General features: G+C 40.2%; 1 protein-coding gene across 2 annotated transcripts in view; it reads right to left on the minus strand.

Annotated features, from left to right (window-relative positions):
• Nucleotides 1-9,164: 9,164 nt before the first annotated feature.
• The window catches only part of ABCB10 (ATP binding cassette subfamily B member 10), a 56,639-nt gene continuing 50,637 nt past the window's right edge, over nt 9,165-15,166 (minus strand). The window contains exons 10-14 of one of the 2 annotated variants that reach the window (XM_075596869.1): nt 13,395-13,575; nt 12,563-12,606; nt 11,948-11,982; nt 10,416-10,477; nt 9,943-10,080 (exon numbers count right to left, since the gene is read on the minus strand). In XM_075596869.1, coding sequence (XP_075452984.1) covers nt 10,420-10,477; nt 11,948-11,982; nt 12,563-12,606; nt 13,395-13,575 — 318 coding nt within the window. In that variant the 3' untranslated portion in view covers nt 9,943-10,080; nt 10,416-10,419. Of the gene's footprint in view, nt 10,081-10,415; nt 10,478-11,947; nt 11,983-12,562; nt 12,607-13,394; nt 13,576-15,166 lie in introns of both variants that reach the window. The other variant, XM_075596868.1, reaches the window with a different exon arrangement.

Below are 15,166 nucleotides of genomic sequence, written 5' to 3' on the forward strand. Positions count from 1 at the left end.
AATTTGTGTGGGGGCAGAATAACAGAGAGCCTTCCAAGCAGCTAAGGAGGCAATACCCCAACATCAAGGTTTGGGCCCTCTGGAGCCAGGAATTTTTTCCAAGTTGAATGTTACCTGCACCGACAATGTGATGTCCTGGGAATTGTATCAGGAAAGAAAAAGGTGCTCAAAAGCGCTCTAACAAAAACCCAGAGCTTAATACATATAATTAAGTGCAAATAAACTCATATAAGGGACAGTGCATAAATAACACAATGTAAGTGACAATCTATGGTGATCTATAAGGTGCAAATCAATAAAGGGGCTTAGCAAGCACACTCAACCCTTGGTGGGAGACCGTTTCAGAAGTCTTACAAGTTCAATTCTTTCCAAAAAGGACCAGAGGAGCGACTCTTGCAGCCATGAAAATAGAAAACATTACATAGTACAGCAATGTTTAAATAAGGAATACAGTGATAGTGTAGGGCTCACAAAGGGCTACTCACAGTAAAGCAGCCAAAACTGAGCAGTCATCCAACTTATGGGGTGGATGGTCCCTGTGATAGATGCAGCAACTGCCCGCAGACAATCTCCAAAGAAAGAAAAGACCATATAGTGTAGATTGTAAAATATAATGACAAGGCAAAATAAAAATGGAGGCTTACACTTAGGTAGGAATAATACAGCGTGGTTGGCAACAGATACCAGGTAAACAGGGGTCGCGATCTCTCCGCGTATCTTGTGGATCTCCACTATCTCTAGCCACTTCCGCACCTCTACCGGGGTTCGAGTCACTTCCGGTGCGTCATGGAACTCCGGCGTTGGTTGGTACATCACTTCCGCCGCGTCGTGGAACTCCGGCGCTGGCTGGTGATGATGCGGTCTCGATCATTTCCTCAGAGCACTGGCTGACAGGACATTCTAAGCGTTTCGTCGTTGACACGACTTCATCAGGACTCCTGATGAAGTCGTGTCAACGACGAAATGTATAGAGTGTCCTGTCAGCCAGTGCTCTGAGGAAAAGATCGAGACCACATCATCACCAGCCAGTGCCGGGAGTTCCACGACGCGCCGGAAGTGACGTACCAACCAACGCCGGAGTTCCATGACGTGCCGGAAGTGACGCGATCCCCGGTAGAGGTGCGGAAGTGGATAGAGACAGCGGAGATCGCGACCCCTGTGTACCTGGTATCTGTTGCCAACCACGCTGTATTATTCCTACCTAAGTGTAAGCCTCCATTTTTATTTTGCCTTGTCATTATATTTTACAATCTACACTATATGGTCTTTTCTTTCTTTGGAGATAGATGCAACAACTGCCCGCAGACTATCACAGGGACCATCCACCCCATAAGTTGGATGACTGCTCAGTTTTGGCTGCTTTACTGTGAGTAGCCCTTTGTGAGCCCTACACTATCACTGTATTCCTTATTTAAACATTGCTGTACTATGTAATGTTTTCTATTTTCATGGCTGCAAGAGTCGCTCCTCTGGTCCTTTTTAGAAAGAATTGTATCAGGAAACCAGTAAAGGTAACCAGAAGCAGCAAATGCCAGTGGGATTCTGGTCAAAGCAACTCACAGGGGCCCAACAACGATATAGCCCACTGGAAAAGACGTTGTTTGCGGCCTTCACTGCCCTTCAAGCGGTGGACCGAATCATCGGACAGGACGAAGTTACAGTGAAAACTGACCTACCCATAAGACCGTGGGTACAGGATCAGGGCCTGATGGCCCACAGTCATGTCGCACATCAGGCTACCATGCTGAAATGGAAATGGTACCTACAGGAGGGAGGAGGAATCCAAGCCGGGGAGCGGACAAAGTTAGATCAACAAATGGCCGGCATGCTAACTTATTAAAGTCTGAAAGAGGCACAGGGGATAGTGGTACCTATACTCAACCTCTCCCCTGTATCAGAAGCCATGCTATTCAAGCAGCTGCCAGAAGATGAGAGAAGCAGTGCCTGGTTCAGTGATGGATCCACTGTAGTAACATACCAAGAGCGGCACTGGATAGTCGCAGCCAGAGAAGGATCTGACCTTTGCTCAGAAATTGAGAAAAAGGCAACTGGGACCATAAAACGTGGGGATGTACCAGGTGCTACCCTTAAAGCTCTGCAACAGGTGGTCCTAGCCAATGGGATCTCTGAGGAGACCCAATCAGATCAGAGTATACACTTCACTGGATCCATGGTCCAGGCGTGGGCAAAGGACAGTGGAGTAGAATGGACTATGCATATTCCTTACCAACCACAACCAGCGGGTCTAATTGAATGTAGCAATGGGTTGCTGGTGGGGCAGATGAAAGCACTCACAGCATCGCACACCCTCAGGGGGTGGGCGACAGGGGAGGTGACGGTACAAACTGACACATATCACTGGCAAATACAGCCGACTGGGACAAAGATAGACCGCTATATTGAGGCAGGCACCATGCTTGGAACAGTCAATATAGTCGTCCCAGCACCCATTGCCATACAGGTAGACTCAGGGTACCCAGAGTTGCATAAGAGAGATTAGGTTTGGGTTCTGAACCCATCTGAAAAAAAGACGAGAAGCAGAGGGGAGGGTAGTGCAGCAGAACAGGAAAGTACCCGTTTAGTGCTCATAGATGGAGAAAATAGGCCGGTGTATTAACCCTCATACAGTTTAATACCTATTGCTTAATGCTTCCTTCTTTTGTTACAGATGGTGGTTCTAGGAGCAGCTATGTGGTCGACCAGCACTTATGTAACAACATGCCAGCAGCCAAAACCAAACAGATTGCTGGATGTTTGGAGCAACTTGGAAATGGATACCTGTTCTTAGCTGTTCCATGGACTTACTAAGACTGCGACATTGTGGACTAATGTTACTGTGATCAATGACACTAGATGCCTTGCATTGATCAATATACCCAGAAAAGGGGCTTTATGCTTTAATGGTACAGAAATTGTGAGAAGAAATAATGCAGGGTGGTTTGTTTAGTTGGGTGAGATGGTATATAGAAGCTTAAAAAACAAAAAAAACAAAAAAAAAAATATATATATATATATAGAAGCTTGCAAATCCTTATCATGATAGGACGTATAGGGATAGGCTGAATTAACCCTCACAGACAACAGGTTACAGATTGTAATAGAAATGAAGGCTGTTTCTGTCTCTGATGGATCATGCTTGCAAATATTTAGCCAAAGTTTTTGTTTTGTAACATTTTTAGTTGAGCCTAGGCCATAGAATAAACAACAGGTGGAATGTAATGAGAATGGAGTTTCTTGTATTTCTGATGGCTAGGTGCATGAATAGATAACTTTTGTCTCTTACAGACATGCTTAAATGTAGTAATTTTGCTGTGAACGGGATACTGATGGAAAATAACAGTAAGAATAATTGTTATGAGAAAGTGCGAGATATAGCTGGACTCCCTCGCATCCCTAACTGGGATGTTGGCTGAATGCCTGGATCTGTTCTGTGATACATTTGTACAGCACAGAAATGTGCCGGACTCTCAACTGTGGCAAAGCTGATGCTATACTAGGGACTGCGCGCAGTACAAATTGATCACAGAATAGCAAACTATTGACCAGGCAGTTCATCTTAACCGATGATGGGAGTCTCCTGGTTGGTGATGACATCATGAGCGCTATCTTGAGTGACATAGAATCCTGAAATATAATTTATTGGGTACTTGGCTTCGGATATATTTCCTCATAACAACTGGTGTTGGTGTTATTTATGTGCACTCGTGTCGAGATCGACAATCCGAATCAATCTCTAGAACAAGTAATTTTCTTGTCAGAACAGACCCTCTTATGCTAATCTTTTTATGGGTTTATGGGAACTCACTCACATTTATGGTAGCACTAATATTTTCCATCATCATATTGTCTTTTACAAACGCTATATAGATTACTTAATTTTCATATGGGATGGTGACACAGACACACATTTTTTTTGACACTTTGAATAATTCGATACAGACTGATATCTTTAAGAAACAACATTCTAGAAATTAATTTCTCCATGTAAGTAGGGTTACCAACTCCGGATCATCAGTTATCTCTAATTGTATTGCAGTCTTTTGTTAATGACATAGTTCATTTTGTTTTAATAAATTGTTATGTAGTGTTTTTAGCATAGGCTAACATAACCCAGCAGTTATATGCTATGATTTGTTTTTTGTTTCTCATTACTTGACCTGCAAGCACTTGTGCGGATTCTAGAGGATCACAGGACTCATCTAATTGGACAATATCTGGCGCCAGGTTTATTTTGTTTTGTATGTTTTTCTGTCTGTACTGGACAGTAGTTACTAGGCAGCCTATCTTTATTTAAAGATTGTATTATTGAGTGTATCACTAGTTGGCTATTTAGGCACTTTGCGCTTTACTCACAGTATTTTTTTCTCCATGCGAGAAGTAATCATCCTAGATGCCTTGTACGTGGGATCCCCAAGGGACAATTCCTTCGCTACAGAAGACTTTGTTCGGATAAGGATTAATTTTCGTTACATTCAAAAGATCTGTGTGAGCTTTAGAATGAAAGGTTATGATCAGGAGGATATTCATGTAGCTTTTCAACAAGCAAGATTTACAGATAGAAAAGATCTTGTCCGCCGTAACAAATACAAGAAAAAGAAATTTGCAAATCCATTATTTATTACTCAATTTAATGGACAGGCGAATCAGATTTGCAAGATAGTCCATAAACATTGGGGTTTAGTAATCATGTCAGGTCTAATTTCAATAAAGATGGTCCAAGGTTCGCCTTTAAGAGAGCTAGAACTTTGGCATCTCTTCTATTTCCCCGTTTATTCAATTCTACACCCCGTGATCACATCCATGGCATACCAGTTGGGTTCCACATGTGTGGTCACTGTGGGTGGTGTCAGTTCGCCAAACCTATTAAAAAGTTAAAATAGTACAACCTAAATCTAGTTATAAAATGTCCTCTTTTATTAAGTGTCACACAAGCTTTGTTATCTATATCATTGTGTGGCTGTGATCAAAAAATATGTAGGGAAGACAATCAGACCCCTGAAAAACAGAATTGCAGAACATGCAAGAGTGATCAAAAGGAAAGCTTTAATACATCCCGTCTCCAGGCATTTCTTTGAATGTCATTTAGGGGGTATAGCTAATTTCCATTTTTTCGGTGTGGAACATGTTTTGCCACATAATAGGGGACGTGATAAACAGAATTCTCTAAATAAGAGAGAAATGTATTGGATCTTCTCGTTGGATACTCTTTCTCCGAGGGGTTTAAATGTCGAGTGGGAACTCAAACATTTTCTGCATGATTGATTTGATTATCAATTCTTGTAATATTTTGTTTCTTTAGCTATTCAACTATTAAGTCTATCATTCGACATTTTATCCTTTGGACTAATGGGTTTACATTTTCTTCCATATAAAGTTAATCAAGCTTATGTGTATACAAATGTTGTAGTCTCATCACTATGTGTATACAATTAGTTTAGTATGTTTTAGCTATCAGATACCGTAGTTATTGGCTTTGTTGACATTTATTTTTATTGCATGTATTTTTTAGCAGATGTATTATTATTTTTATGTTTTCCATATCAATATATTGAGTTGAGGTTAAGTTTGTAGAATATATTTATTGCATATGTGTGATTCATTTGTATATGTCTATTTTGTCATCAATAGTCATGCCTTGCTATAGGAGATTATCACTGTGACACATGACACCCTACACAGGTGTTTTTACCTGTGATGCAATTACTCGGAGAATCAGCTGGCTCATTAGTGTAACACTATATCAATGCATCATTCACCCTGACAGATTACTCTTTGACAAAGTGCCCTGTGTGTGAAACGCGTTAGAGTATATGTCAGGACTCTATCTGCATGTTTTTTTCATCAATACATTTTTTTTTTTTTTTTTAATGGTCACTTTCGTCCAATGTTGCATTTTCGACTGTGCACCGGTTTCCTTTTCCGGATTACATCTCTGCTGACTTTCTTGCCTGGGGGCACACAGTGCTGGATATGCTGCAGGCTACGGCGATTACCAATTGATTCCTACCTTCCGGTTCACCCTTGTGAAGGGTTCTGCTCTGCAGGGGACCATACTGCACCAAAGCTATTGGAAGCCTGTCTCTGTGTCCGTGAGTAGCCGCAACAACAATTTTGTGCTTATAGTGTCAAGCCAGTTGTTTTAGAACCATTCAGCATTTAGAGAATATGTGGCTTAAGTAGCGGTATATGTAATAGACTCACTCACCTCCAGTATCAATGGTTGTACAGGCAGTCCTCAGTTATGCGTTACTCAAAATGGCGTTGTAAAGCGAAACACGTTTTCCCATAGGAACACTGTTTAAATGAAAGGTTCTGTTCCTGAAGGCATTTTTAATGCTAAAATACACAAAATATTTTACGCAGACAAGATATGCAGCATACACATAAATTATATAGTGCATATACTGAATTATATATATAATATTACATAATATATAATATAATATAAAAATATAATATATTATATAGTATAATATATATGTATAATATATATATATTATATACACATAAACAACTTTGCAAAGCGTCGTAAGAGCGTTGGATAAGCCGTTTTGGGGTTGTAAAAATGAACATAGGTATGCATTGGATAGCGTTGGATAAGGCATTCGTTGTAAAACAAAGCATTGTAAAACGAGGACTGCCTGTATCGCAATTTTTCATTTGTACAGACACGAGAGAAGGCAAAGACACAATGAGTTTGTTTATATGCTAGAATCACAGCCCCTATCCCAGCTTAACATTACTGTGGGTTTTTGGAGCACCGGACTTTGTGGCTATTTTTAGTCCACTATTCTTTGCACACAAAACAGCAGTGACTGGGGACCTGGTCGGAGACAGCTTTTTGCCATGATCACCTAGCATACAGTACTTCCACTGCAGCAAGGGATTCTGGGAAATTTATATATATATATATATAACACACACACACACACACACACACACACACACACAATCTCTCTCCCTCCCATCACTTTGCTTTAATACCTTATGTCCCCAATTCTTTCCGCCTCACTCTACTCCTGCCATTCCTGAAGATCTACCTAATTATTTAAAACACCTGAATTATCCCCTTTAATTTAGCTGATAAAACCAGGGGTTCACTTACTTTTTCGCATACCCTCACTCTTAATTACACATTGAATTAGTTAATATAAACCCGATTGATTTAAAATAAATAAATAAATAAAATGGTTTTGATTCAAGACGGTTAGCATGGAAAACCTATAACATTTCTGTAATTATCTCTTGGGTTCTCAAACATTTTCTCACTATTGTATATCACTTGGGACTCTAGTAAAGCTCCCTCTCAATGTTGTAACATGCGTGGGCGGCTTTCATATTATGGGCAGAATTTAGGACATCCGCTAACGCATTTGCAAATAGTTCCAGCCCACAATTCCGTATTCAAATTTTTTTTAAACTGATCCGTGGCTGAAAGAAACTTGCAAAGAAATTCACTGTCATGGGAGAGGGGGTTTGGCCCGGTATTAAAGGGGTTTCACCCCATTTGGCCACCCCCTGCTCTCACCTGGGAGGCGAGGGGTTAACTGGAATGATGTCCAGTACTGTAGTTATGCCCCTGCTTCAGCACCAACTGTGTATCCCCGTGAATATGTATTGTTCCCATTCCAGTGTCTGCACCAACACATACACTGGGATCTATGCGGGAGGGGTTAATAGTTAGGAAGTGATTATAGCCCTTTGTTCCATTTTCCCGCCTTTGCAGGCTCCATTTTGCAGCTCCCCATAGGTCGCCGTTGCAGCTCAATAAGATCCAATGGGGATTCCGGCGATTTGGGCCCATTTTCATAGAAGACCTGCAGGTGGTGCCCGAGAGGAGGAGCAGCGGTTCCCCATTGTAAGTCAATGGAGCCCTTCATTTCAAAGGGGATTCCTCGACGCCGACCTCCAGGAACGGGTTGGCAGCCATCCAGACGGCAGAAGCGGATACAATATCCAAAAAAGAGCTTTTGATCACACTAGGTCAAGTTCAAATACAATTGGCATGGGAAACTTAGGTTCTAGGGCACCCAGGAATAAAATTCCTTTTGCCCCTAGACCCTAGGAACCCCCATACCTCGACCACCACCGGGTCCGAGAATTAAGGACCCCGTAAAGGGTCGCGCCATTGACTAATGGTAGCGGAGGTCCCATTGAATCCTATGGCGGCGCCGGCCCATGCATTTCCTATGGAGGCGCCGGCCATATTGATTCTAATGGAGGAAAGCCGCGTGGCTTTGAAACGGCTAAGTCCGAAAGTGTGTAAAGTTAAAACCCATATCCCTGGTTTGGCGAGTACCAGAGGGCTGGGATTTTCGTAGCGCCCAAGGTTAGGGTATGGGGCTGAAACTCCATATAAACGAGTGTAAGCCCTATACCCATTGTCTTTCGTGATGTCTTCATTTGAACCTGTATTGCTGAATGAATTGTCAAACCTGTGCTTGATTGCTTTAAGTGCTATTTCTTGTCTGTTATTTGTATCATCTTGTGTGTTCGCCTTCTTTAAGGAATAAACTATATTTATTATATCCAAGTCGTGTTCAATTCAACCCAGATATTTTGTGTATATTATAACCTATCACTAGCTACCATGACATTCACCCATCTCTAATAAAGACGAATGAAGGCTGTAGTAATTAGACAATGAGTGTGTGGTATAAACATTTGAAAATTCTCTGATGTTGACTTTGATAACATTGTAATGAGATATTTTTGGAATGTATTTGTGCATGGATATATATTGTTCTTTTGTTACTGTTCTTTGAAGGAAATGTGGATCTTTATTTTGACAGCACCCTATTACTATTTTTGGTTGTCAACAACTATTTTTTCTTTTCAGATATTTGTTTCTTTTTTTGTTTTTTAAATTCTACTGCCTCAAACCAAAAGGTTTAGTTTGTATAATTGTTATTATGAGTAAGTTACAAGTTATCAAATCTCAGTGCTCTGCTTAAGGTCAAATACAAGCCTTTAAATTTCATAGGTATCTTGTATCTGTAGACCAACTTTTGCCCCAATCATACTACCTATTGTTTATTTTTATTTTTCACATATGAAGTAAGGGACTAGAATGAATCACTTTTGCAAATAGTTGTAGAGATACAGGTTTTCAATATTTTGTACACTATTATATATGAAAATCTAAAGAACGAAGCACATCCAAATATTTTCAGCAATTTTAGTCTCGCTGTCATACGAAATGATGACTCAAAGTATGAAATAAAGAACTACAATGCATTTTAAAATAAATGTCCATTATAAATTATAGGCATCTTCATGAAAGAGAATGTTGCCTTTAACATTCTTGCTAAGATTTTTAGAAAAAACAAGTAATGTGGATGTAATTGAACAAAAATGGACACATTACACAGTTCACTAGAAGGAAAGTGAAAGGTTATTTCACAATGATGTAAACACAGTCAGCCATTCTTTTGGAATAGGAGCTTTCCAGCAGCATACAATAATACCAGTGTAAAATTGTGACCATCTTAAATCACAGGTTATTAAAGGATTATTTGCTAAAGTGCAGTAGCTTTTCTCACACAATATGGACCATTGGCAATGGCCAATAACACAATACCGGCAGCTATCACACTTCTTGACGGACCCTCAAAATACAAAGAAGATTACTGAATGATATCTTCATTCCTAGTGCAATCTATACATTTTCAATGTTCATTTAAAAACTCTGAATTAAAAAAAATAAAAAAGTTAATTGGCCAGAAAACATACTTATGAAAAAAAATACTTTTTTTTTTTTACCATTTGTATAAATATAACTTTTTGGCTTTTTGTTTATTGTCCTTTAAAAAGTTTTATCTTGACTGGGCGGTCAGAATGTTTTCTCTGCTATGTGAAAGAAATGCTTGCTTCTTCATGAGCTTTCTAAACAGTCCATCCGGGTTTGCCAGGAGTTCTTCATGTTTCCCACACTCCACAATTCGGCCCTGATCCAGGACAGCGACAGCATCTGCATTTTGGATAGTGGACAATCGATGGGCAATGATGAGAACAGTCCGACCCTCCATGAGCCGGTCCAAAGCTTCCTGGACCAGGTATTCATTTTCAGCATCCAGAGCACTATGTTGAAAAAGAAAGAAGATGTATCAAAGTCTCCTGCAAGACTAGGGCAAAACCAAGGCATACAATCTACACTAAATGTATTAAAAATATATATTTTTAAAGACTATCAATTGGATATTTGTTTTTTTCTAGTTCAGCTGCAGCTTTTATACTCCAGTTTCTGTTAAAATCATTACTTAAATGCTGCATATCAACTGGGAAGTTGTCAAAATGTGAGCCACTTTACATGTATACATGCATTGTATAATCAGTTATCAACTCAGCAGTACAAAGCATAAGAAAGTTTTGTAAGCATTGAACAAAAAAACAAAAAAACTGTTGCAAAAATGTACCAGTTCACATAGCTGCAGTTTTAAAGAGGCAATCCAATCTCCGGCAGTAAGGGTCCCCGGAGCTGAAATTAATGGGGATCAGTTCCCGAGACCTCTTGCTTCAATCTTGTGTTAAAAAAAAAAAATGAAAAGGCAAAAAGCCCCAGTGCTACATTCAATATGACAAATTGTACAGTTAAATACTAATCAGGTTATCTTCTCATAACCCAGGGTAAGTTAGTTCAATTCTTTGGCCAACATATTTTAAGCCAAAACCACGTCACGGAATGGTGTAGGGCCATACCCGTGGTTATAGGCTTAAAATACTCTGGCCACCGAATTGAAGATAACCAGATTAGTATTTAATGGTATAATTTGTCAAATTGGATGCAGCACTAGGGCTTTTTGTTCTATACATGGAGGTGACAATCCTAGTAACAATATATCAAAATATATATATATATATACACACACACACACACACACACACACACACACACACACACACACACACTTGAGTTCCCCAGGCATCCCTAATGGGTTCCTGTCATTTTCAGGTAATTGAAAAATTGTACCAAATACAGAAGAAGTTACAATGCATTTAATCTCAGATTAGAGAGGGTCTGTGGTTCCTAGGAATTTCACATGGGGTTCCTTAACCAAAAAAAGGTTGGGAACCACCGACATACATCCACACACATTCACACGTGCTAGATTCCCCAGAAGTAACGGAGTAAACGCCAACGGCGGAGAAAACACCAGCCCTAGTATGCTGACAACGTCTTGTGCAGGTGCTCTGTTTTCCGCCAATGAAATCCTCAGACTCCGAAACAGCAAGACAAGAAAGACACAGCGCGCCCAGGGTAAGTGATTCAAATAGAAACTTTACGAACAAATAGTAGCAAAAACATACACTTCGGTAAATGATGGTTCAAACAGACAACCCAATATAGCAAAAGTGCAATACAGGCATACCCCGGTTTAAGGACACTCACTTTAAGTACACTCGCGAGTAAGGACATATTGCCCAATAGGCAAACGGCAGCTCGCGCATGCGCCTGTCAGCACGTCCTGAACAGCAATACCGGCTCCCTACCTGTACCGAAGCTGTGCGCAAGCGGGAAGACTATAGAGCCTGTTACACATGTGTTATTTACATCAGTTAAGCACGTATATGAAGATTGCAGTACAGTACATGCATCGATAAGTGGAAAAAAGGGAGTGTTTCACTTTAAGTGCATTTTCGCTTTACATACATGCTCCGGTCCCATTGCGTACGTTAATGCGGGGTACGCCTTTATAGCAAAGTGATACAACGGGAGCCCCGTGCACTAAATTCCTGGATTAACCGGCAGGATACAGCTCATGTCAGTCCAGATCTAGTCCTGAACGTCACATTTGAGGCCTAGCAACACGGTTTTGGAATACCCCAATGTGTCAAAAAAAAAAAAACCTTAATGTCAACGTGGACCACCACACCAACATTTGTTTCTGTTGTTCTATTCTTATGCAAATTTCCATTAAAGATCTAAAGTTCTCAACCTAGATCTTACCTAGTTGCTTCATCCAGAAGTAGAATCTTAGGGTTCTAATCAATAGAAAGACAAGTATATTACAGTCTGCCCTTTACATAATGGAAAACATTAAGTACATGTGCTATTGTAGGAAATAAGTTGAGCAAAGCAGGAAACAAAAAAGTGTTGCAAGAGGAGACTTATGTACTTGGAGTAGCTATCTTCCACATTAAGTGCAGATGGAAGCCTTACAAAAATGATTACATATCATTTGTAGTTCTATAAATTATATACATTGTAAGTCATTTAATGGTGCTGTTGCATCTTTAGTGCCTTAGTGTAGGTAAACAATCATTTGTGGCATATACTATTACTGGTGACTGCTTGCTTGATTATGGGCTACAGGGTGTACTGGTGAATCATGTGACCAGCAATATTACAAATTTCCTGCCCTAGCACTATTATTGTGCCCTTCCTCTGTTTGTACTGCTCACCCCCCTCCTTGAATTTTCATCTCTTCACTGTACATGACGACCATTTATTCTCCCGATTGCTTTTACTTATTGGCCGTACTGTGGTCCAAATTATGCCCCGTTAAAAGGTGTTACATCTGGCCATGGGGCCAACAACGGAATAACCCGGAAACGTGTTCACCTTAAGTAGTGCTCGGGCGATGGCAATTCTCTGTTTCTGCCCACCTTAAAATGCAAGAAGTTACACATTTAGTAGACATCCTACTGCAAATTTACTTGGGAACAAAATACACATGAGATACTAATGGAATCTGCTGACTAAAACTGTAATTGGCTGTTTGACAAGACAACTTCCAGCTCTGGTAGCCAACACACAGCCTAATCATGTGAATGGGCCATGAGGTGTCTTCTGTTAGCGGAATGTCTCATATAGAATTGCCTTGCTTACTAAATATGGCCCAGAATCTACACCCACATCAAGTCTTCTATTCAAACGGTTTATAAAGAGGATAACCTCAATCCTAGTAGAAAAACAAGTTTCTCCTGACATTGCATAAAATTAAAGGTGTCCACTAGGGTATTTCTGGTACCACCTTAACATGGCTTGGTATTCTAGAAGTAATCTGAACGTGTACAACGTTCTGGTGACATATCCCAAAGAAAGATTTTTTATAAAGTACTACCTCGTAATTTGTGTGGTCCTTCAGTTATCTGCTTGTGTTTTTTTTTTCAGGGGGTTGATAAAAAATTGCTACCATTTTCTTTCATGAGAAATACATTATTTGTAATTGAAATATCTGGTATATTTGTAAAATTATTAAGTGTACAAGTTAGTTTCTTAAACAGTTCAGGTGCCACAGAATCCCCTCCAGCACTAATAGGGTAAATGGGACTCAACAGGACTACCCCAATGACAGAAATGAATCTGGACAACAAGTCCACTTTATCTGGATGGATATAGAGATTCTCTCACTCACTGTGTTGGTGTTGATCATCCCTGAGCCAAGTCATACCTGAAAGCAGAACTCCTTTTTCACCCACCACAGTGTCAAATCCTTTAGGAAAGCCTTTGATAAAACCCAAAGCATTGGCTATTTCAGCAACACGATGGATTTCCTCTTCCGAGACTGCAGAAGGGACATCGGCACCGTAGGCGATGTTTTCAGAGATTGAACATGAGAACAGCACTGGTTCCTGAGCAAAAATCACAACATCACAGTCTAGCATGCCATTTACATACGCTCGTTCTTGATTTTCATATGTCAGAATGCCAACACACACCTAATGTCCAGTTCAGTACTACAACACCCAACAGATATGAACTAACTAAACCTTCTCAAGTACTGTATGTCACCATTGCTTTTCCTCCAGTCATCTGATGCATTTGCTCAGAGAAAGAAATGCTCTCACAAAAAGCATCATGGACGCACTATTAAAAGTAAGATATTGTTTTTATAGCGGTGTGGGTGTTATGTATTACCAGATGAGAATTGAAGTTATATTCTCTATTGTTCCCCTTCATAATAATCAAATTTGAAAAATGCAGATATTACATTGAATTTTTAAGTTGTAGTAGACGTTCTGCATCCAAAGACATATTGGGCGTGGGGGGGGGGGGGGGGGGGGGGGGAATGTACGTCATTAAAGCAGCAAAAACGGGTTAACATCAAATTTATAGATTTATTTTAAACTTAATTTTTATTAACATTTTTAGGGAGAGGGGGAAATGAAGAAAATAAAAGATGGGGGGGAGGGAAGGGTACAAAAATAGATTTATTTTTTATTGCAGGATTAAATCAAGGGGTCTCCAGAGTTGAACCCCATTAATTTCAGCCCCGGGGACCTCTGCTTCCAGAGATACTTACCTCCGTAGTAGTGCTGGTATACTGTATCTGCAGACAGAGAAACTGTGTTCCTTAAGCTAACGGCATCTTAAATGTCCCGCATCACACGGGCCAATAGGAAGCCATGATGTCACCCAGTGCGGCTATTGGCCCGCGTGACCTGCACCATTAAACTCCGCAGAGAGGAGTTAAACTCCCTATGGAGGGAAGTATCTCTGGTAGCAGGGGGTCCCCGAAACTGAAATGAATAAGGTTCAGTCCCGGAGACCCCCTGTTTCAAACCTGTAATAATAAATATATATTATATATATTTTAACGTTAACCCGTATTGCTGCTTTAATCTTACAAGTGAAATATCGAAGGGGGAATTCTCACCAATATATAAATACATCTTATCTGGTCTCAGTCCTCTTTGGAGTGAAACCCCAGGACAATATTGTTACATTTATATCTAGACCATAGTATATAAACATGGCACCGGTGAAAATTATGCTTGAACACACACACACACACACACACACACACACACACACACACACACACACACACACACACACACACACACACACACACACACACACACACACACACACATCTGGGCCTTCCTGTACACATCTGGGCCTTCCTGTACACATCTGGGCCTTCCTGTACACATCTGGGCCTTCCTGTACAAGTGTTAAATTCAATGCTCAAAAAAGGTAACAAGCAGTAACCACTTCATTCCTTTTGGCGGGCATACTGCTTGTTTCTCTCACTGATTACAAATATGGCTACTGCGGTAATGACTACAATATAAATGTTACTTGTGCGTTTATTTTGCCATCATTTGCAGCTACTGTAGCACATGTATGAAAATGATATAAAACACTATCTTGGATCAAATAGCTTTGTATTATCAAGGTGTTTATACTACATCCTTGTTATTTCTCCGATTGCTTTAT

This window comes from Ascaphus truei, chromosome 4 (genome assembly GCF_040206685.1).
Source record: "Ascaphus truei isolate aAscTru1 chromosome 4, aAscTru1.hap1, whole genome shotgun sequence".
Taxonomy (NCBI): domain Eukaryota; kingdom Metazoa; phylum Chordata; class Amphibia; order Anura; family Ascaphidae; genus Ascaphus; species Ascaphus truei.